Source organism: Protopterus annectens, chromosome 17.part0, assembly GCF_019279795.1.
Source record: "Protopterus annectens isolate FY-2018-M chromosome 17.part0, PAN1.0, whole genome shotgun sequence".
NCBI classification, from domain to species: domain Eukaryota; kingdom Metazoa; phylum Chordata; order Ceratodontiformes; family Protopteridae; genus Protopterus; species Protopterus annectens.
This window is the reverse complement of record NC_056751.1, coordinates 511,051,853-511,072,713: the sequence shown is the minus strand read 5'-3', so window position 1 is coordinate 511,072,713 and position 20,861 is coordinate 511,051,853. Positions and strand designations below refer to the sequence as shown.

At 44.9% G+C, this 20,861-nt stretch overlaps 1 protein-coding gene across 2 annotated transcripts in view; it reads right to left on the bottom strand.

Annotated features, from left to right (window-relative positions):
• AKT1S1 (AKT1 substrate 1) overlaps nucleotides 1-20,861 on the bottom strand; it is a 480,046-nt gene that overhangs the window by 155,667 nt on the left and 303,518 nt on the right. For both annotated transcript variants that reach the window (XM_044059601.1, XM_044059600.1), the window contains exon 4: nucleotides 13,145-13,299. In XM_044059601.1, coding sequence (XP_043915536.1) covers nucleotides 13,145-13,299 — 155 coding nt within the window. The remainder of the gene's footprint in view (nucleotides 1-13,144; nucleotides 13,300-20,861) is intronic.

The following is a 20,861-nucleotide window of genomic DNA, read 5'->3' as shown; positions in this document are numbered from 1 at the left end:
ACTCCTCTCTAGGCACCCTGTCATATGCTTTCTCTAAATCCACAAAGACACAATGCAACTCCTTCTGACCTTCTCCATCAACACTCTCAGAGCAAACATCGCATCTGTAGTGCTCTTTCCTGGCATGAAACCATACTGATGATCACTAATCATCACCTCCCTTCTTAACCTAGCTTCCACTACTATTTCCCATAACTTCATGCTGTGACTGATCAGTTTAATTCCCTCTGTAGTTACTACATCTCTGCACATCACCCTTATTCTTAAAAATCGGTACCAAAACACTTTCTCCATTCCTCAGGCATCCTCTCAATTTCCAAGATTTCATTAAACAATCTAGTTAAAAACTCCACTGCCATTTCACCTAAACACCTCCATGCTTCCACAGGTATGTCATCTAGACCAACAGCCTTTGCGTTCTTCATCCATCCTCTTCATATTTAAGCTTGCACCCAGGAATATTACCTCTTGAGAGGGTACTAGTTTTGATTTCTTTTCACTGACTGTGTACCCTAGGCCTGTTAGAAATCTCTTTACAAACGCCAGATGCTGTAGTAGAATGTCCTTGTTCTCTGCTTGAATGAGGCAGTCGTCCAAGTAAGGATACATTTGTATTCCTCTGTCTGTAGAATGCAATTACTGGTGCCAGGCACTTTGTGAAGATCCTGGGTGCAGTAGATAAGCCAAAGGGCAGTGCAGAGAATTGGTAGTGCATTGAGCCAGCTTTGAATGAGGTATCTTCTGCATGCCTGTCTGATTGGGACATGCAGGTATGCCTCTTTTAGGTCTAAAGTCACCAGCCAAGCGTTCTTGCCCAGCGTGGGCAGAAGTTGCTGTAGAGTCAGCATTTTGAATTTTGGTATATCCAGAAATGTGTTTAGAATAGACAGGTCCAGTATTGGTCTCCAGGTCTTGTCCTTTCTCGGTACCAAAAACAGTCTTGAATAAAATCCTTGTCCCTGCTCTTGCTCTGGTACTTGTTGAATGGCCCTCATGTCCATGAGGGATGAAACTTGCTTTTGTGCCTCTGCCCATTGATGTTTTGGCAGGTCTGGCCAACAGTTTGTCCTTGGCAGGGTATGGAATTGAAACTTGTAGCCTTGTGACACTGTCTAAGACCCATTTGTTCTGGGTTATTATGTGCCAGTTGAGAAAAAAGTGCTAGTTTTCCCCCTAAAGGTGCTGCCAAAAGGTAAGTGCTTGGTGCAGGCAGGGGGAAGTCATTGGGACCGTTTCCTGTATGGTTGTGATTTGTCTTCTCCACTTTTGGAGGTAGAAGCACCCCACTGTTTAGACCTGTACGAGCCTTGGGGTTGGGATCTGCCTCTTGGGCATATGTATCTGCCCCTTTGCGGTCTGACACTGGAAAGGACCAATTCTTTGTAGGCCAGTGTCTGCTAAATCTTGGAGGCTGAACCTGCAAGAAATCCTTAACCATTTGCATAGATTTAGCTTTGTCCTCCATTTTCTTTAACACCTCTTCTGCTTTAATACCAAACAAAGTATCATGCTGTAATGGGGCATCTAATAATTATGCTTTGACATGATCAGGCAGAGTTTGTTCCTTTAACCAAGCAGGTCTCCTGATGACAGAGCCCGTCACAGCAGCTCTGCTGGAGGCCTCCAAAAAATCAAAACCACATTGCAAAGTATGCTTTCCAACTTGTTCAGCTGCATGCAATAAATCCTGCATTTCTTTGTTTTCTGCACATTCAGAATTAGTCAACGTTTTCTGTTTAAGCAGTGACATAATATACTGCTGATATTTGAGCATATGAAACCGACAATTTAAAGCCCTTATAGCCAAAGTTGCGGAAGTGTAAATCTTTTTTCCCCATCTGTCCAATGCCCTAGAATCCCTGTCAGAAGGGGTAGGGTTTTTTGCAGCGGAAGCCTTGACCCCTTTGGGACCCTGACAGATTGTTTCTGGGTCAGCAGCAGAGTTTTTGAAAAGGAATTTATGAGAGTCAGGGACCCTGTAGTACCTGTCCGGCTTAACAGGAGCTGGAGGTAAGGAGTCAGGGGTCAGACTGGACTCTGAAAATACATCAACAATGTCTAACACAGGTGGAATAGCTAGGGACCTGTGTTGTGGTAGTAAAAGGAAGTCTCTCAGCCTTTTCTTAGATTCTGAAAAATCTTAGCTCTCCCAGTGGAAATGCTCCCTCATGGTATGCAAGGTTTCCCCAAAAGAATAATCCTCAGGAGGAGAGGCTGAAGGGATAGATTCTTCAGCATCAGAATCTTCATAGGGAGGAAGAGAGTATTCCTGATCAGAAGAGGAATCAGATGAAATGGAAACCCGATCTGAAGATTCATATTCTGTCTCTTGCCTAGGCCTTTTATCAGGAGGGGGATGGGAACCCCTGATCAAAGTAATTAAGTCTTCGACCATTTTGAGCATCTGTTTTTTGGGCATGGAGGCCTATCCATGAGGCTGTTGTACTTGTTTCTTTGTCTTTAAGGGCGCTTTAGTCTTTGCCTTTGAAGCTGAAGTGGTTTTACTGTACAACTGAGTTGGTCTGAAAACACCCTCAGAAGCCGATGTCTGCTCAGCGGCTCCAGAACCATCTGAGGGAAGAGTCTCCGAAGGTCCAAGACTTTGACCTTCCAGCGGCCTAGGCGACACCACATGGGAGTCGGTAGCGGCCTGCGGGTCTAAAGTAGCGGGAGTCAGAGGCTGCGAAGGCGCCTCACTGAGAATCGGCGACTGGCTTATAAGAAGCCTTGTCGTTGGTTTTAGACCTCAGATCCTGTCCTCCTCTTTTTCTTTGCATTTCTTGTGAATTCCGGTAGTCGATGGCTATCTTCTGCCAAAATAGTGCAATGCAAAATCGTACAGACGCTTAATAGTGCATTGGTTAAATCTAGCACAAAAGACAACTAGCAACGTTGTGGTCAGGGCCTAGGCAAGGAATACAGTAAGAATGAAAGCCTTTATGAGGTATTTGCTTCCCACAAGAAATACAATTATTAACTTTTTCTGATATCGGTCTGGAGCAAGAAAAAGTTTCCCCAACGGGGTATTTGGCTTTTAATAAAGACTTCGGATCTGAAATTCGAACACTAAAATCTCAGGAGTCGGCCGACAGACACTTGCGAACGGATTATGCTTCGGGCACAGCGCGGCAAGAAAGACTGAAGAAAACGGCGTCGGCTGCATCTTTTATACCCCTGGCACACTGACATCAGGGAAGAGGCGACAGCAACCGACGCCGGACGTACACTTTGGAATTCAGGCCGACTGAGGGTAGCCTGCCAGCAGGATAACCCAAGTGTAATAACTGCAACAGTGAAACACGAAGAACATCAGTAATTGTAGATGTGCACAAATGGAGAGAAAACAGTGTCCTCCGTTCATTACTGTCAGAATCAACTTACTCTTGGTGTGCTCCATCCAGGCAGAAGGTGAAGAGACAAATGATCCCAGACTGCTTCCCGGGCAAGGCCTCAAGGCCACTGCTGCCTATCCATAAATGGACTGTAGCGACCCCCCCCCCCCCCTTTGTTGCTGCTCCTGTTGAGGACCTTTTCTTATAAAAGCAGGACTTCTCAAAGTTACCCTTTGGCTGTTGCCTATGCCTGAACCATATCATGGTTTGGGCTAATCCATGTCCTAAAGTAGTAGTGAGGTGGCTTGAATCAGACCTCAAAAGCAGAGTGTCTTCTACATTTTTTTTTTTTTTTTTTTTGTACATGTGCCTTGATTCCAGAATCAAAAATGGGGTGTTCTCAGAAAAGGGAAATTCATGAAAATTGTGTAGTGCCCTCAGAAAAATCCATAAACATGAGCTAGTCATGCAAGTAAATTGTAATGCGAGATCCTGCTGGCTCTGACCAAAGCACATCACCCTTATCACAGTCTAAATTCAAGGAAAAGCTGCTGACCGAGACAAAACTTAACTGGTATGTCCAAAAACTATGCCAAAAACTGTTGCAGTTAACCTACCATGTTTTACTGAAACTGCTATGTGCAATATAGTTTAAGTTATCCCCTTTGGGAAAAAACATGTACCCGTGAATTATCACATAGGTGGCAGTACACTAAACACCGAAAGTGTGATAAGAGACTTAGGGACACAGGTGGACAGTGGCCTCACCTTCGATAACCACATCGCCACAACAATCAGGAAATCCTTCTATGTGGCACACCTCATCACTAAGGGCTTTTCATCCAGAAAAAAATGAGGTCATTGTCCCACTGTACTTTTCCCACATTAAACCCATTATAGAATACAACGCCCCCTGTTTGGTATGTACCTCTCAGGAAATCTGCAACAAGTGGAAAGGCCGCAGAAATACCTCACTAAAAGAATCATAGGCCTAAAGCAGATGCCCTATGCTGACAGTCTAAAAAAAACCTCCAACTATACTCTGCCGCATATCGTCTACTCAGAGGCAATCTCTGCTTAACATACAAGGCCATGTCAAACCCAGAGCTGTTGGACATGCTACACTTAAAGAAATCCCAATATCTCAGACGCTCGCTCCAGGGATCTAACCCTTGTCATCACAATGAACAAAACATGCTGGAGGGATAGGTTCCTGACCCAGAGACTCCCCAGACTCTGGAATAGACCTGCCCATACATGACAAGCAGAGCGCCTCTTTGGCCCACTTCAAAAGGAACCTTGATGATTGGATGGGAGATAGGAAATTCACCCTGGAGATCACGTCAGTTGCCTTGCTAGACAGGGGTCCAAGGAAGTAAACACTGTGGAAAGAACAGCCAGGGAATTGTTATAGCTAGGCTTGTATAGGCCCTAAGGCCAACAGCTAGGCACCTATGAACATAATGCCTTCAAAGAAAAGGTGAAGGAAACAAACCTGCTTCTGAAGAGTGTCTAATGGACTGGACTGCATGACTGGAAGGTAGGGTGAAAGCCCTCTTTAGTGTAGCTGCTTAAACAAGTTTGCCTAGCTTTAGGCAATCCCTTGGCTGAGAGATGATCTAATCAGTTTCCTTAGGCACTAGAACCACACTATTAAGAGTTTTCAAAAATCATACTGGTGGACACCATGGACACGTGAGAGAGCAAGCAAAATGACTACTTCGCAAAATGAAAGTCATTCTACAATATTTGCAGGAGGATATTGGGTTGGTGAGTCATCCTTCCCTATTCCATCTCTTCCAATACCTCCCCAAACAAGGAGTTTTCAGGGCAGAATGCTGAGAATCGCTGCATTTTCTCGAAGATTCAGAGGAGAGAACCCTGGGAGAGTCCATGGGCTCTCTCTTGTATGTAGGTCTTTTGTTGGGTATTTAGTTTGAAGAAATGTTTAGCATCTGATGTCAGAGAAGACTGAAAAAGACCCTGCTGTATGGCACGGCAACAGCTCAGAAAATTTCTCTGCCATTTTAACAGCAGTAAACATCAGGGCAACAAAGGTATTTGGGGATATCCAAAACACAAAGGAGTTTACAAACTTGCCAAAGTACACACCACTGTCGGATTCAACAATGAGAACCTTGGTGTAGACTGCTGCAGGATCAGGTGCACTGGTACAAACGCCAACGGATTTTACACCAACTCTGTTACAGATGCACTGACAGTGACCTTAGAGGCCAACAGGTCCATCAATAGTGGCAAAAGTAGCAAAGAAACTATTAAAGCAGATGCTAAACTTAACGAAAACCATGGAGTGTCATGAAACAAAGGTACTGCAGGTCTGAATATCAAAAAAGGCATGTTTATTACCATATATTAAGGCGGACTGCCAATAACCTCAAACTTGCACCAATGGAATGCAGGCCAGTGAAAAAGTACAGTTTTGTACCTACCATAAATGTAGATGTCCGAACTGGATAGCATCTGCAGTCATAACAACTGGGTTGTCCTGTCGTCAGGCAGCCCTTCGGTCGGCCGGATTCCAAAGTCCGGGTCCGGCTTCGGCTGATGTCGCACTTCACCCTACGTCATCTCTGTTGGTCTTCGGGTATAAAGGCATCAGCCGACGCCATTTTCCTCTGTTTCCTGCCCCAGATGCCAGTTGCCCTCTTGGAAGGCTAAATTTTGGGTAAATGCCAATGTTTCCAAAAAGATAGAAGGCAAACACAAAAAATAAGCATGTATGTACATATATACAAACAAATACACCATAAGAGACTCCCCCCCGCCAGCTAGCCATTAGGAGGGTAAATACCCTAGGAGTACCACAGAGGGGAAGGAGGGAGGGTAATCCTGACTGCAGATGCTATCCAGTTCGGACATCTACATTTATGGTAGGTACAAAACTGTACTATGTCCTTCATGGATGCATCTGCAGTCATAACAACTGGGTAGAATACCATAGCCAACTACGGGAGGAGGAAGAATAGATTATGGTGTGGTTAGGATCCCTTGCAGTACAGCAGTGGCAAACCCTGCTCGGGATCTGGAATACAGAGGTAAATTATAATGCTTGGCAAATGTATGCACGGAGGTCCAAGTAGCCGCCTCAATAATGTCCTTGGTTGCCACTCCTCGTAAGAAGGCTGTGGTAGTGGCTGTTGCCCTTGTAGAATGAGGCCTTATGTTCTGTGGAATTGGTTTTCCATGAAAGGAGTAACAGAATCGTATGCAATTTCCTATCCATTTGGAGATTGTCTGTTTGGAAATCGCTTTTCCTTCCCTTCCTGTTGCATAGGCTACAAACAGCTGGTCAGTTTTTCTGTTACTTTTGTTCTGTCCAGGTAGTAGCGTAGCTGTCTATGTACATCCAAGGTATGCAGCATTCTTTCCCTCTGTTTTGTGGGTTTGGGAAGAAGGTAGGTAGGTGGATTGCCTGGTTTAAAGACACTCTGGATACCACCTTAGGCATAAATGTAGGATTAGTCCTCATGGACACTCTATCTTGGTGGAAGATTAGGAAGGGTTGTACTGCCATTAGGGCCTGAAGTTCAGAAACCCTTCTTGCTGAGGTTATTGCCAGTAGGAAAGCAGTTTTTCACGATAGATGCTGCAGGTCTGCTGTTGCTGCTGGTTCAAAAGGTGCGAGTGTCAACTTTTCCAGCACAAAGTTCAAATCCCAAGCTGGCAATGGTGGTTTCCTAGGAGGTTTTACATTCTTGATCCCTCTGAGGAACTGCCTGAGTAAAGGATGTGAAAGGACAGGTGGATCAAAGCTGTATTCTGCTGAAATAGCTGATGCATGTATCTTGATGGAGGAATAGGACAGGCCTGTATGTAGAAGCTCTGCCAAATACTCCAGAATGTTAGCAATGTCTATATTGGACACATCTTTTCCTCTTTCAGCACTCCAAATGACAAACCTTTTCCATTTTTCTGCATAGTTCCTTCTTGTTGAAGGTCTGCGGGCTTCAAGGATAATGTCTTTAACCCTTTGGGAAAGCTCTGGATTAGTTGCTGCTATGTGATGTTCCATGCAGTCAGTTGCAAAGTTTTTAGGTTTGGATGCATGATGCTGTAGTTGTTCTGGGTTAACATCAAAGGCATCAGGGGTATTGGCCACATTTTGTCCAGAGACATGCTCCTCAGCAATGGGTACCAGTGTTGTCTTGGCCAGTTTGGAGCTATCAGGGTTATCCTTGGACGTTCCTCCTTGATGTTTAGTAATACCTTGTGTATCAAGGGAAGAGGTGGGAATGCATATGCTGTCAGACCTTTCCAGCTGAAGGAGAGCGAGTCCACTTTCCATGCAAGTGGGTGGAATGTCCTTGTGCAGAATTTTTTTGAGCTGGTGATTGAGAGGGGAAGTGAATAGATCTATCTGTGGCATTCCCCATTTCTTTGAGATGGCCTTGAAGATGTCCGGGTGTAGCATCCATTCGTGAGCATCCGAGGTGGTTCTGCTTAACATGTCTGCTAGAGTATTCTCCTTTCCTGGTACGAATATTGCCTGTAACTGGATGTTGTAGCTGAGCGCCAGGTTCCAAAGGTCCAAAGTCATTCTGCATAGGGGGTATGAATGAGTGCCTCCCTGTTTGTTGATGTACCACATGACTGTGGTGTTGTCTGTCCTTATCAAATGTCCTGCTTTGAGGAATGGTCTGAATTTTTGGATTGCCAGCTTTACTGCCAGCATTTCTTTTAGGTTGATGTGCAAATGGAGCTGGTCCTGTGTCCACAATCCTTGTACGCATTTGTCCAGCATGTGAGCCCCCCATCCTAGGTCTGAGGCATCTGTTGTGATGGTTTGGCTTGCTTGATAGTTGTGAAAGGGTAGGCCTGGATTTGACTGGCATGCTTGAGCCCACCATAGGAACTCCTGTTTTAGGCATGGGATTAGAGGAATTTCTGCTTCTAGGCTGTGCCTGTGTTGGGACCATAAATTCTTTAGGTACCACTGTAGTTTTCTCATATGTAGTCTGGCATGTGGAACCAAGATCATGGCATCCTGCATAAAGCCCAAGGCCTGTAGAACTTTTCTTGCTGTTAGCTTGTTCTGTTTTGTTAGTGCCAAGAAGTAAAGAGGGAGTTCTTTTTGTTTTTCTGCAGTTAGGAATGCCATTTGTTTTACTGTGTCCAATTCCGCGCCCAAGAATGTCCTTGTTTGGGATGGTATCAGCCTTGACTTTTGTAAATTGACTGTATCCCAGTGCTTGTAGCAAGTAAATGACCCTTTGTAAATCTGTTGTCAGCTTGCTTTTGTTGTCCCCCTGTAGCAGACCGTCGTCCAGGTATGGATAAATTTGGATTCCCTGTAGTCTGCAGTGGGCGATTACTGATGCCAGGCATTTTGCGAATACTCTGGGCGCAGTAGATAAGCCAAAGGGCAATGCTGAGAATTGATAGTGCTCTGATCCTGCAAGAAATCTGAGGTATCTTCTGCAAATTGGTCGTATGGGGACGTGCAGGTATGCCTCCTTGAGATCTAGAGTTACCAGCCAGCACTCCTTGCCCAGCATGGGAAGAAGTTGCTGGAGGGTCAGCATTTTGAATTTTGGGACAATGACGTATGTATTTAAGATGGACAGGTCGAGAATAGGTCTCCAGCTTTTTTCCTTTCTTGGAACTAGGAATAGTCTGGAGTAGAATCCTTTGCCTTGTTCTGTTATTGGCACTCTTTCCACAGCTCTCATCTTTGTTAGTTGCATTATCTGCTGTAGAGCTTCTGTTTTTTGATTTGGAGGCAGGTTTGGCATTCCTCTTTTGACTGGTAAAGTGTGGAAGTGGAACCGGTATCCTTGGTCTATGGTTTGCAGAATCCACTTGTCTTTTGTGATATAGTGCCAGTTTTTCAAAATAAGGTTAATTTTCCGCCTAATGGTGCTGCTATTTGTTCCCTGGTAGGCGGAGTTAGAATCAAGTCACTGTGCTGTTGTAGTGGCAGTGGCTGTGTCTGTGCCTCTGTTATTACCTTGCCACTGTCGTCCTCTGTAGGCACCCCCTCTGGATTGATTTCTGCCTCTGGGACGCCTATTCCTGCCCCTTTGGGATCTTGTGGAGTCAGGAAAGGACCAGTTTTGGCAGGCCAGTTCCTGCTAAACCTTGGGGTTGAACCTGCAAGAAATCTTTAACCGTTTGTACAGATTTTGCCTTTTCTTCCATTTTCTTCATTACCTGCTGGGCAGGTGTACCAAACAAACTGGCCTTATCCATAGGTGCATCTAATAACTTAGCTTTAACATGATCCGTAAGACCTGTTCCTTCAGCCATGCATGTCTTCTTATCACTGTGCCAGTCATGGCTGATCTAAATGAAGCCTCCAGTGCATCATAGCCACATTTTAAGGAATGGTTACTAACCTGTTGTATGTTATTTACCATTTCTAATATATATTTCTTATCTATAGAGTCATCAGAGGATAGCTTTTTAGTTAACTGATCAAGCATAAACTCTTGGTATTGTATCATGTGAAACTGACAATTTAAAGCTCTAGCTGAGAGAGTAGCGGAGGTGTAAACCTTTTGCCCCATCTGTCTAAAGACCTGGCTTCCCTTTGAGAAGGAATAGGGTTTTTGCTGTGGTCGAGGCTGCTGCCTTAGGCCCCTGGGATATGGTTTCGGGTCTGCAAGTGGGGCCTTGTATAAGTGGTGATGAGTGTCTGGAACCCTGTAAAATCTGTCTGGTTTGACAGGGGCTGGAGGTAAGGAATCTGGTGCAGTGCAGACATCATTAAATGCATCGTCCACAACAGAGAGGACAGGAGGTATAGCTAAAGGCCTGTGTTGTGGTAGGTGCAGAAAAGTCCTAAGTCTTTTTCTGGAATCTGAGAAATCCTGTTCCTGCCATTGGAATTGTTCTCGCATGGCATGTAAGGTTTCCCCAACGGAGAATTCTTCTGGTGGAGAAGCAGCTGGAATGGATTCTTCAGCATCTGAGTCTTCATAATTGGAGAAATGAGCCTCTGGCTGGTCTGTAATATCAGAGTCCTCCGCGGAATCAGAGGACACAGGCTCGGGGGGCTGTGCTCTAGGTCTCTTTTCTGGGGGCTGAGAGGCCCTGTCTGGGTGTGATTGAGATCCCCTAATTAAGGATATTAAAACCTCTGCCAGAGTAAGCATTTGTGAACTAGAAGTGGGCCTAGTTGAGGGGGGCTTAACAGGCACTGATTTAGTAGATTTGGCTGCTTTAGCCCTGGCAAAGGCCTTAATAGACATGGCTGCAGGAGGCCTAGCAGCACCACGTGCTGGGGTAGAGACATCCAAAGGGATGGTGTCTGATAAGTCACTAGTAACCACTGTAGGTAAGATTTCTGAGGCCGTTTCAAGTAAGGTAGCAGGAGCCTCAGTAGTAGTCATTGATTCAGCTGTGCTTTGATCAGTTTTCTCGGTTTCGGCCGAAACAGAGACACTCGCGGTTTGCTTAACCATGGTTTCGGCCGAAACCGCGGACCGCGAGTGTCTGTCTTTCTTTGCGTTTTTTAACAATCTGGGTAGTCGGAGGATCCGACGGCATAATGTACGCAAAATCTGAGCCGAAAAACTGTTCTGCAAACTCCGACCGACGCCTAAGCGTTCGTCGGTTGAATGAGGCACAGGCTGAACAGGCTGCTACGTCGTGGTCTGGGCCTAAACAAGGCAAACAGTAAGAGTGGAAATCTTTATGAGGTATTTGTTTCCCACAAGTTAAAACAGTTATTGACTTTTTCTGACATCGGCTGAGGCAAGAAAGAGTCCCCAACGGGGTACTTAGCTTTTAGAAGTCTTCGAAATAGTATTCGGAAGTAGTAATCTCTGGATCTGACCGACCGGCACTTGCGAACAGCTTCTGCTTCGGGCGCCACGCGGCAAGAAAGACTGAGGAAAATGGCGTCGGCTGATGCCTTTATACCCGAAGACCAACAGAGATGACGTAGGGTGAAGTGCGACATCATCCGAAGCCGGACCCGGACTTTGGAATCCGGCTGACCGAAGGGCTGCCTGACGACAGGACAACCCAGTTGTTATGACTGCAGATGCATCCATGAAGGACATCAGTCTAGAAGACTTAAGGGTAGGATTGAATGACTAACTAGCTCATCGCTAAAACAACCAGAAGACAAAGAGAAAGCTTACAGTCTTTGCTTTGGCCCCAATAGCGCCTCCACAAACCTGATGAGGCAGAATTCTGGGTAGACAAGAATGGGAGAAACCCTGTGAAGTAGGTCTAGGACTCAGTCCGACAGACATTTTGGTAAAATCTGTTAAGCTTTGAAACTTACACAAATGCACCACTGAAGCTTCTGACTAATGCACTTTGATTCACTTTAATGAACACCTTCTTCCCCTCGTTTCTGGAGTGGATAAAAAACCTGGACAGGAAGGCTGCATTTGTTTCACTGACTTGTGAGTTTTATAACATTTTTGTTTCTTATAGTACTTATATGAACCTGAAGTGGATGCTGACAGTTTCAGTTCAAATGACATGCAATGTGACCCTAAATCCAGAAAGGAAAATGACTTGCACTATAAAAACTTCTTCAAATAATGCACTTAAAAAGGTTATTCTGATCCTTTCCTACAAAGCATAAGTGATCATGCTCGTCTTGGGGGGGGGGGGGGGGGTTGAATTTTGTTTTTGCAACCACACTTCTTGAAGGAATGGTGTACATTGTAAACAAAAGCCCATCTATCAAATTATAAGCAAATATCCAAATATGAGCACAGCAGCAACATTTTTTTTAATATAACACTTGGTAAAGTTGCCAAAAGGAAGTAGACCCAATTAGGTAAATAGAAAAAGTGGAAAAATTCGACTTAAGTGCAAAAAAATAGACTAAACTGAAACGCAAACAGGCAAGACACAGTTACAGTTTTAATGAAATATTTACCACAAACAGTTTTGGTTTAACTGGGACCATTTTTTCATGAAAATGTCAAGTGCAGCAACACAGATCTGAAGAGAACTAGCACTACAATGCATTTTGGTACAGGGGGATGTTACAACCTCCACTGTCCTAACGCTTGCTAGCCTTAGTCCAGTTGTTACAGATGGCAGACCTCCTCATACCAGACATACTGCTGCTGCTGCTAAGAAAGCCTCCTCTGCTTCTCACTTAATCATCCCTAACCTGACCAAATCTCCGGTGAAAACCAAAGACATCCTACTACTTTAACAGAGATTCAAGTAAAAAAAAGTGTGCGCATATGGGGTAAGTAAATTTAATAATCCTTGGAAGAAAGTTAAAGGTCCTTTTGGGGCCTCCTGCCATCCATCAAAGGTCATTGAACTGGACTTAAAACCACGGAGATCATTCATTCTCTCATGGTAGTCATCCCCCAAACATGAGATGACAGCCATCAACATGACCATCATTGGGACATACACAAGGGCTGCCAGCATTCTGTGTCAGCCTTTTATATATCTAAAACCCTTCTCCGAGTAAGTGTGTGTGCAATCCACAACACTGCAAGTGCCACTACATAGTCTCTTAATTAAGGGCATGTTCCCATGCACTTGCTGAATGAAGGAGACTGCCATCTAATGGCTTGACATACATGCCTACCCCCAGACCACACGCACCGTCTCCTACCTCCAAGGGATTGCAGCTGCATGTAGCCAGCTTTGCTCCTGTGAAGAACCTAAGCATCTCAAACTTAACCTGTTGTGTAAAATGTTAAGGCAAGGTGCAAGCTGGGTCTGTGAATTATCAAACTTGTGCTGAGCAGCAAGTGGACAGAATTAATAAAATTTAAATATTACAAACACACTGAAGTTGTGATTATAAGAAAGTTCACAATGAATCTTCAAACTGCTGAATTTAGGAAAAATAATCTTACTCTGTCACTGTTCACCACATGTGAAGGCTTCCCAGTCTTGTGGTCTTTGAAGTTCCAGATGGGCACATTTACAGGCAGGGACTTGGCATACTGCTGGTAGTTCTTTTGACCAAAATGGAAAGGGCGAGTCGGGATATCTTCACTTAAGCTACCATCTGTGGTAAATAAATATGGAAAAAATGAAGAAATGTTTTTGTCTGGAATTCAATTTTTCAATCAAAAGACAGCAAGCCCAACTTTACAGAACTTCTCCCCTCCACTTTACTCAGCAAACTCCTTCCCATAAAGTCATAAAGATGTCTGTGGTACATTTGAAGATGTACGCAGTTGTGTGTGCTTGCATTAAGTTAACAGGATATGGAGGTGTTCTGGGGGCGAGTATGGTTTTCTGTTTGAGGGTTTTTATTAAAAACAAAAAAAGTCTTTTAAAATGTGACAGGTTCCAACGTTAGTAAGGAAAAAAAAAACTGCAGAAAAGACTAACATGCCAAAGATTAATGGGTACATGCATAACAAAAGTTGGAAACAGACACTTCCAAAGCTGCTATGTATAACAGGTGGGAATAACTTCTTACCATAATAGTGACACTTTCCACATTATCTTGAAATGTGAATGGCCTCATAGGTATAGCCAAAAAGGGAACAATTATATTAAGAAATGCAGAATGCAAACAGCAATGCTACAGGGGATACACTTGGAAAGAACAGAGCATGTGAATTTGATAAAAGGTTGGATTTCAGGATGCATATTCTGCAGAATATCATGGACAAAGGAAAACTGAACTTACATTAATTGCTACAGGCGCTCCAGTTGTGATAGAACAGAAAACATAATGACAAATTTGTGACAGTTAAGAGGCTACTGGCAAGGGATAAGGATTACTCTGGCATGGATTTATATTCCACTTAAAACTACTATTATGGAGCTTAAAAATGCTGGGAGAAATAACAGACATTAAGCAGGGAATATTTATACGTGGGGACTGGACTTCGATTTGTAACGATGAATATGTACCTAGGGATCAAGATGGGAAAACATAAAACAAGGTAGATTTCTGAAGAAATGTATGAAAATGTTTTGTATGAAAGACATGAATTCAAAAGTAGCAAAGTACAGTTGTGTACACTTACCATAAATGTATATGTTAAAGTGTATTCATTGTTGCAGTCATCACACTTGGGTTATCTGCCTGCAGGTAGCCTTCAGTTGTGCCGAATACCAGAGACTTTGTATTTCTGTGTCAGATGCTGTAGCTCCAGGACTGACGCAAGGTTGTCAGGGGTATAAAAAAAGGCAGCCGACGCCATTACATCAGTTTTTCTTTCCCCAAATGTCAGGAGCCCATCAAACAGTGAGCTAAGTTATGGTGGGGAAAATGCCAGGGAGAGAGAGAGACAGAAAGCTAAACCAGAGGGCTGGAGGGAGGGAAACCAGGACTGCAACAGTGAATGCACTCGAACATCTACATTTATGGTAAGTGTACACAACTGTACTATGTTCTTTGTGTTTCACTGTTGCAGTTATCATACTTGGGTGGATTCCCAAAGCTGAAGAAGGGTGGAAGCAGTCAAGGAGAGTTAAGGGCTGGCTAGTATGCCTTGCAGGACTGCTGTCGCAAAACCTGCCCTGGATTTGGAAAAGATAGGCAGGTGGTAATGCTTGGTGAAGGTGTGTACAGAACTCCATGTAGCAGCTTCCAGGATGTCCCTGGTAGGGGACTCCCCTGAGAAATGCTGTAGAGGTAGAAGTTGCCCAAGTGAAATGTGTTCTGACCCTCTGAGGGGTTTGTTTCCCGTGGTGCTTGTAGCAGAAATGGATGCAGTGTGCTATCCATTTGGAAACTTGGTTTTGAAGTGGCCTTGCCCTCTGCCCCTGTTATAAAGCTGACTAGTAACTGGTCAGATTCTGAAGGGCTTAGTCCTATTAAGGTATAATCTGAGCTGTCTGTGCACGTCCAAGGAGTGCAGGATCCTTTCCGCTTTATTCTGAGGATTAGAGAAGAAAGTTGACAAATGGGTGGATTGGTTTAGAGCCACACTGGCCACCATTTTAGGCATAAAGTAAGGGTTAGCCCAAGAGAAACCTTGTCAGCATTGAAAATACTGAAGGGTTCCACAGCCGTAAGTGCTTGTAGCTCAGACACTCTTCTAGATGAACTGATGGTCAGAAGCAAGGCTGTTTTCCAAGAGAGGAATTTTAACTCTGCTGACGATGCAAGTTCAAAGGGGGGGGGGGGAGTGAGCTTTTCCAGTACAAAAGTTAAGGTCCCAAGCAGGAGTGGTTGCTCTCCTAGGTGGCCTTAATTTGTTTTCCCCTCTCAGGAACTGTTTGATAAGAAGGTGCGAGAAGACAGGTGGCTCCGTGTTGTAATGAGCCAAAATGACTGAGGCATGTATCTTAATGGAGGAGAAGGACAGGCCTCTGTGGAGTAGATCTGCCAAGTAATCCAGGATTAGAGGCATGGAGGGCAGAGGTGTGTCCTCTCCTTTAGATTGAATCCAAGAGCAGTACCTTTTCCACTCATCAGCATAGGATTTTCTTGTACTGGGTCTTCTGGCTTCAAGAATGATGTCCAGCACCTGTTTGCTTAGGGTTGTTGGGGTAGAATTCAAGGAATAAGCCAGGCTGCAAGATTTCGGGTTTGCAGTTGCGGATACAAAATCTGTCCCTCCTGCTGAGAGAGCAGGGTTGGGTTCTGTTGTAGGTGCCAGGGTGGCACCAGTGGCAGGCTGCGCAGGAGTGGGTACCAGTGCTGGTGTGGCCAGTACGGGGCAATCAGAATTGTCCTTGGTCTGTCCTGTCTGATCTTGAGTAATACTCTTGAGAGAAGGGGCAAAGGAATGGATTGAGAGATTTAACCACCGAAAAGAAAGGGCATCCACTTTCCGGGCCCTGCTGTGAGGGTTTCTGGTGCAGAATTTGCTGAGCTGGTGGTTGTAGGGGGATGCAAAGAGATCCACCTCTGGGGTCCCCCATTTCTGAATCAGAAGGTTGAAGGTGCAAGGCTCTAATTGCCACCCGTGTGGGTCTAGGAGATTTCTGCTTAAGTCTGTCAGTGAGTTTGGTTTGCCTGGCAGGAATTGAGCTTGCAGATGGACTTGCATGTCAAAGGCAGTGTTCCACAGGTCCACGGCTAACCGGCAGAGTGGGCAAAAGTGGGTTCCCCCCTGCTTGTTGATGTACCACAACTGTGGTGGTGTCTGTTTTTATTAGAAGTTGTCCTGGAAAGAGTAGGGATCTGAAAGCTGTCCGGGCATTCTGCACAGCTAGCATCTCTTTTTGGTTGATGTGCAGATGAATTTGAATTGGGCTCCAGTGGCCCTGAATGCATTTGCCATCCATGTCTGCTCCCCAGGCGTAGTCTGATGAGTGTGTGGTTAGGGTCTGGGTGGCTTGGGGTTGAGTAAAGGGCAGTCCCTTGTGGTTACATGCTTCTGCCCACCAAAGGAACTCTGTCCTTAGACAGGGTATGATAGGAATGACTGTGTCCAGGTCCTGAGAATGTTGGCACCAAAGACTTCAAGTACCACTGAAGTTTCCTCATATGCAGTCTTGTACATGGAATTAACAGTATACATGAGGCCATGAACCCTAGGGCCTGCAGTACTTTTCTTGCGGATAGCTGGGTTCTGGTGGCCATTTGTTTGAAAGAGGCTGTCAGACTTGTTTTGCTGAAGTGAGGAATGCCATCTGGGATGTTGTGTCCAAGCTCTCTCCCAGGAATACAATCTTTTGACTAGGTACCAGTTTTGATTTCTTTTCATTGATGGTGTACCCAAAGGAAGTGAGAAAGTTTTTCGCAAATGTCAGGTGCTGCAACAACTCCTGACTGTCCGCCTGAATCAGGCAGTCGTCCAAGTACGGGTAAACTTGGATATTTCTCGGCCTGCAGTAAGCAATGGCTGGAGCCAGGCATTTCGTGAATACTCTGGGCGCAGCGGATAAGCTAAAGGGAAGTGCAGAGAACTGATAATGCATAGATCCGGCCCTGAAACGTAGATACCCTCCTGCATGACTCCCTTATAGGGATGCGCAGATAGGCTTTTATAAGTCTAGGATGACTAACCAGGTATCCTTGGCTAGCATAGGTTGAGGCTGTTGCAGGGTAAGCATTTTGAATTTTGGTACCACCAGGAAGGTGTTGAGAATTGAAAGATCCAGGACTGGGCAACAACAGCCCTCTTTTCTGGGTACCAGGAAGAGTCTGGAATAGAATCCTTGACCTACCTGTTCTACTGGAATCGGCTGAATAGCTCTGATGGAGAGCAGGGAAAGAACTTGGCTTTGAGCCTCTGCCTACTGGTTTGGAGGAAGGTCTGGGAACCTTCTAGGGGTTGGCAGTGAGTGGAAGTAAAATTTGTACCCCTGGGATACAATGTTGAGAACCCATCAGTCTTGTGTGATGGACATCCAGTTTTTTGCATGAAGGGCAAGTTTTCCTCCTAGGGGCACCAGTAACTGGGCAGGGATGGGGAGTGGAGCAGAGAAGTCATTGTGAGTTTTTTCCATAAGGAGGTGACTTACCATTCCCTGCTTTGGGGGTGGGGGCACTCCATTGCTTAGATCTCTGCATACCCTGAGACTGTAGTCTGGGTGGTCAGTTTCCCCTGGGTCTGGCTTGAGATGGCCTGGAGGGGGCTGGAAATGACCAGTGTTTGGAAGGGCAATGCCTACTGAATCTAGGGGGTAGCACTTGTAAGAATTTTTTTAACCGTCTGCATAGACTTAGCTTATTCTTCCATCTTTTTAAGAACCTCTTCTACTTTGGTGCCAAACAAACTGTCCTTGTTCAAAGGAGCATCTAGTAACCGATTTAACATGGTCTGGGCAAAGTCTGCTCCTTGAGCCAAGCATGCCTTCTCAGTACAGAACCAGTGACTGCTGCCCAGCAAGATGCTTCTAGGGCGGCAAAGCCACACTGCAAAGCATGCATGCTGACTTGGCTTGCAGAGTGCATAAGCGCCTGCAATTCTTTATTTTCTGTACAGTCTGTAAAGGTAGCCATTTTTGTTTAATAAGTTCCATAATATGTTGCTGGTACTTCTGACAATTCAATGCCCTAATAGCAAGAGTTGCAGAGGTATATACCTTCTTACCCAATCTGTCCAAAGCTCAGGAATCCCTGTCCGAAGGGGTGGGATTCTTGGCTGTAGTTGCCCTGATACTTTTAGGTCCCTGGGAAATGATCTCTGGGTTAGCAGTAGGATTCTTGAAAATAAATTTGTGAGAGTCAGGTACTCTGTAGTACCAGTCTGGTTTCCTAGGGGCAGGATGTAAAGTATCAGGAGTAAGACTGTATTCCATAAAAACATCAACAACTTCCAAGACAGGGGGTATTGCTAAAGGCCTGTGCTGTGGTAAATCTAGGAATTCTGAGTCTCTTTTTGAACTGAGGAAAGTCTCGGCATTCCCAGTGGAAATGCTCTCAAAGTATTAAGGTTTCATCAAAAGAAAAATCCTCTGGAGGGAAGGTAGAGGGAATGGATCCCTCTGCATCTGAATCTTCATTAGCAGATAAGGGCATGTCTTCGTAATCAGATACCTCAGAGTCATTGGACGTCTGGGTCTGTTGAAGCTGCAAGGGACTGGTCTATCTTCCTCTTAGCAGGGGAAGGCAGACTTCCCCTAATCAGCATTACAAGGTCTTCTGCCATTCTAAGCATTTGTCGCTGTGGCATGGAAGTAGGTGCATGCACTTTGGTCTGTTTTCTAGGCGTAGCACGTACTCTAGGCCTAAGAAACTTGGTAGTTTTAGATAAAAAAGTAGTAGTCTGGAGTCTAACATCGGTTGAGCGAAGAATTGCCTCAGAAGCCAGTGCCTGCACAGCGGCTCCGGATCCATCCAAGGTAGAGAGATCTGCAGGTTCCATAGTTGAAGTGTCTCATGGCATACGGCACTCCAAAAGAGTCTCTGTTGAGGCCTGCAAATCCATTGAAACGAGCATCAGGGGCTACGAAAGCACCTCACAGAGTACTGGCGAACAGCTAAATGGAAGCTTCAGCAGCTTTGGACCTATGTGGTCTGTCTGTCTTTATCCTTACATTTTTTCAGAATATCGGTAGTCAGATGGCTTACCGAATCCATTTCGGGAAAAAGGAGATGGAGAAAGTACAGTTGTGTACCTACCATAAATGTAGATATTCGAGTGTATTCACTGTTGCAGTCATTACACTTGGGTTATCCTGTAGGGCAGGCTACACGCAGTCTGCCTGCATTCCAAAGTCCTGGTCCTGCATGGGTTGCTGTCGCCTCTTCCCTGACGTCAGTGCGCCAGGGGTATGCAAGATGCAGCAGATGCCATTTTCTTCAGTTTTTCTTGCCCCAGATGTCAGGTGCCCCCAAAAGGGTAGGCTAAAAACATTGCTTATGAAAAACATGCACTAAATTCATCTACAAGCAAATACACCACATAGGTTGTATAGAATATAGAGTAGTACAGATAAGTCTCAGCAAAGAAAGGGGGATGGTGGGTGGGTAACCTGGACTGCAACAGTGAATACACTAACATCTACATTTATGGTAGGTACACAACTGTACTATGTTCATAGTGTTTCACTGTTGCAGTCATCACACTTGGGTTGAATCCCAAAGCTGAGGTTGGACAGCTGGGTCTAAATAGAATTAGGAATGGCTATGAGGCTCTGCAGAACTGCAGTGGCAAAGCCTGCTCTGGATTTAGAGTAAAGAGGCAAGTGGTAGTGCTTAGTAAAAAAGTGTGCACTGAAGTCCAAGTTGCAGCCTCCAAAATATCCTTAGTTGGTACACCTCTGAGGAAGGCTGCTGAGGTGGCTGCTGCCCTGATCGAATGTGGTCTAATGCCCTTAGGCACTGACTTGCCATGTTGTGAATAGCAGAAACGAATGCAGTGTCCTATCCATTTTGAAATAGTCTGCTTTGAGATAGCCTTTCCTAGTGATCCTGCAGCATATGCCACTAAAAGTTGCTCAGTCTTTCTGAAAGCTTTAGTTTTGTCCAAGTAGAAGCGTAGCTGTCTGTGTATGTCCAAAGAATGCAGGAGCCTCTCACCCTTATTCTGTGGGTTTGGATAAAAGGTAGGCAAATGAATGGTTTGGTTAAGAGCCACACTGGACACTACCTTAGGCATAAATGTTGGGTTTGTCCTTAGATAAACCCTGCCCGGATGGAAGATAAAAGGTTCCATAGCCATTAATGCCTGTAACTCAGACTCTTCTTGCTGAAGTTATTGCTAGGAGCAGAGCAGTTTTCCATAAGAATTTTATCTCAGCTGTATTGGCTGGCTCAAAAGGAGGCAATGTGAGCTTTTCCAAGACAAAACTGAGGTCCCCATGCAGGTATTGGTGCTCTCCTTGGAGGTCTTATGTTTTTGGCCCCTCTGAGATACTGCCTAAGCAATGGATGTGAAAAAATAGGTGGCTCCGTATTTTAATTAGCTGAAATGGCAGAGGCATGGATCTTAATTGATGAGAAGGAAAGGCCTTTGTCCAGCATCTCAGTTAGGTATTGTAAAATCTGAGGAATATTTGGTACAAGCGTGTCAATTCCTTGTGCCTGGTTCCAAGCACAGAATCTCTTCCATTTTTCTGCATAATATTTTCTGGTGCTGGGCCTCCTGGCCTCCAAAATAACATCCATAACCGCTTTAGAGAGAGGCGTATTCTGAATGGTTACACTATCCGCCATGCAGCTAGATTTAGGGTTCTGAGTTGGCTGTGCAGGATCGGATTGTTTTGTTG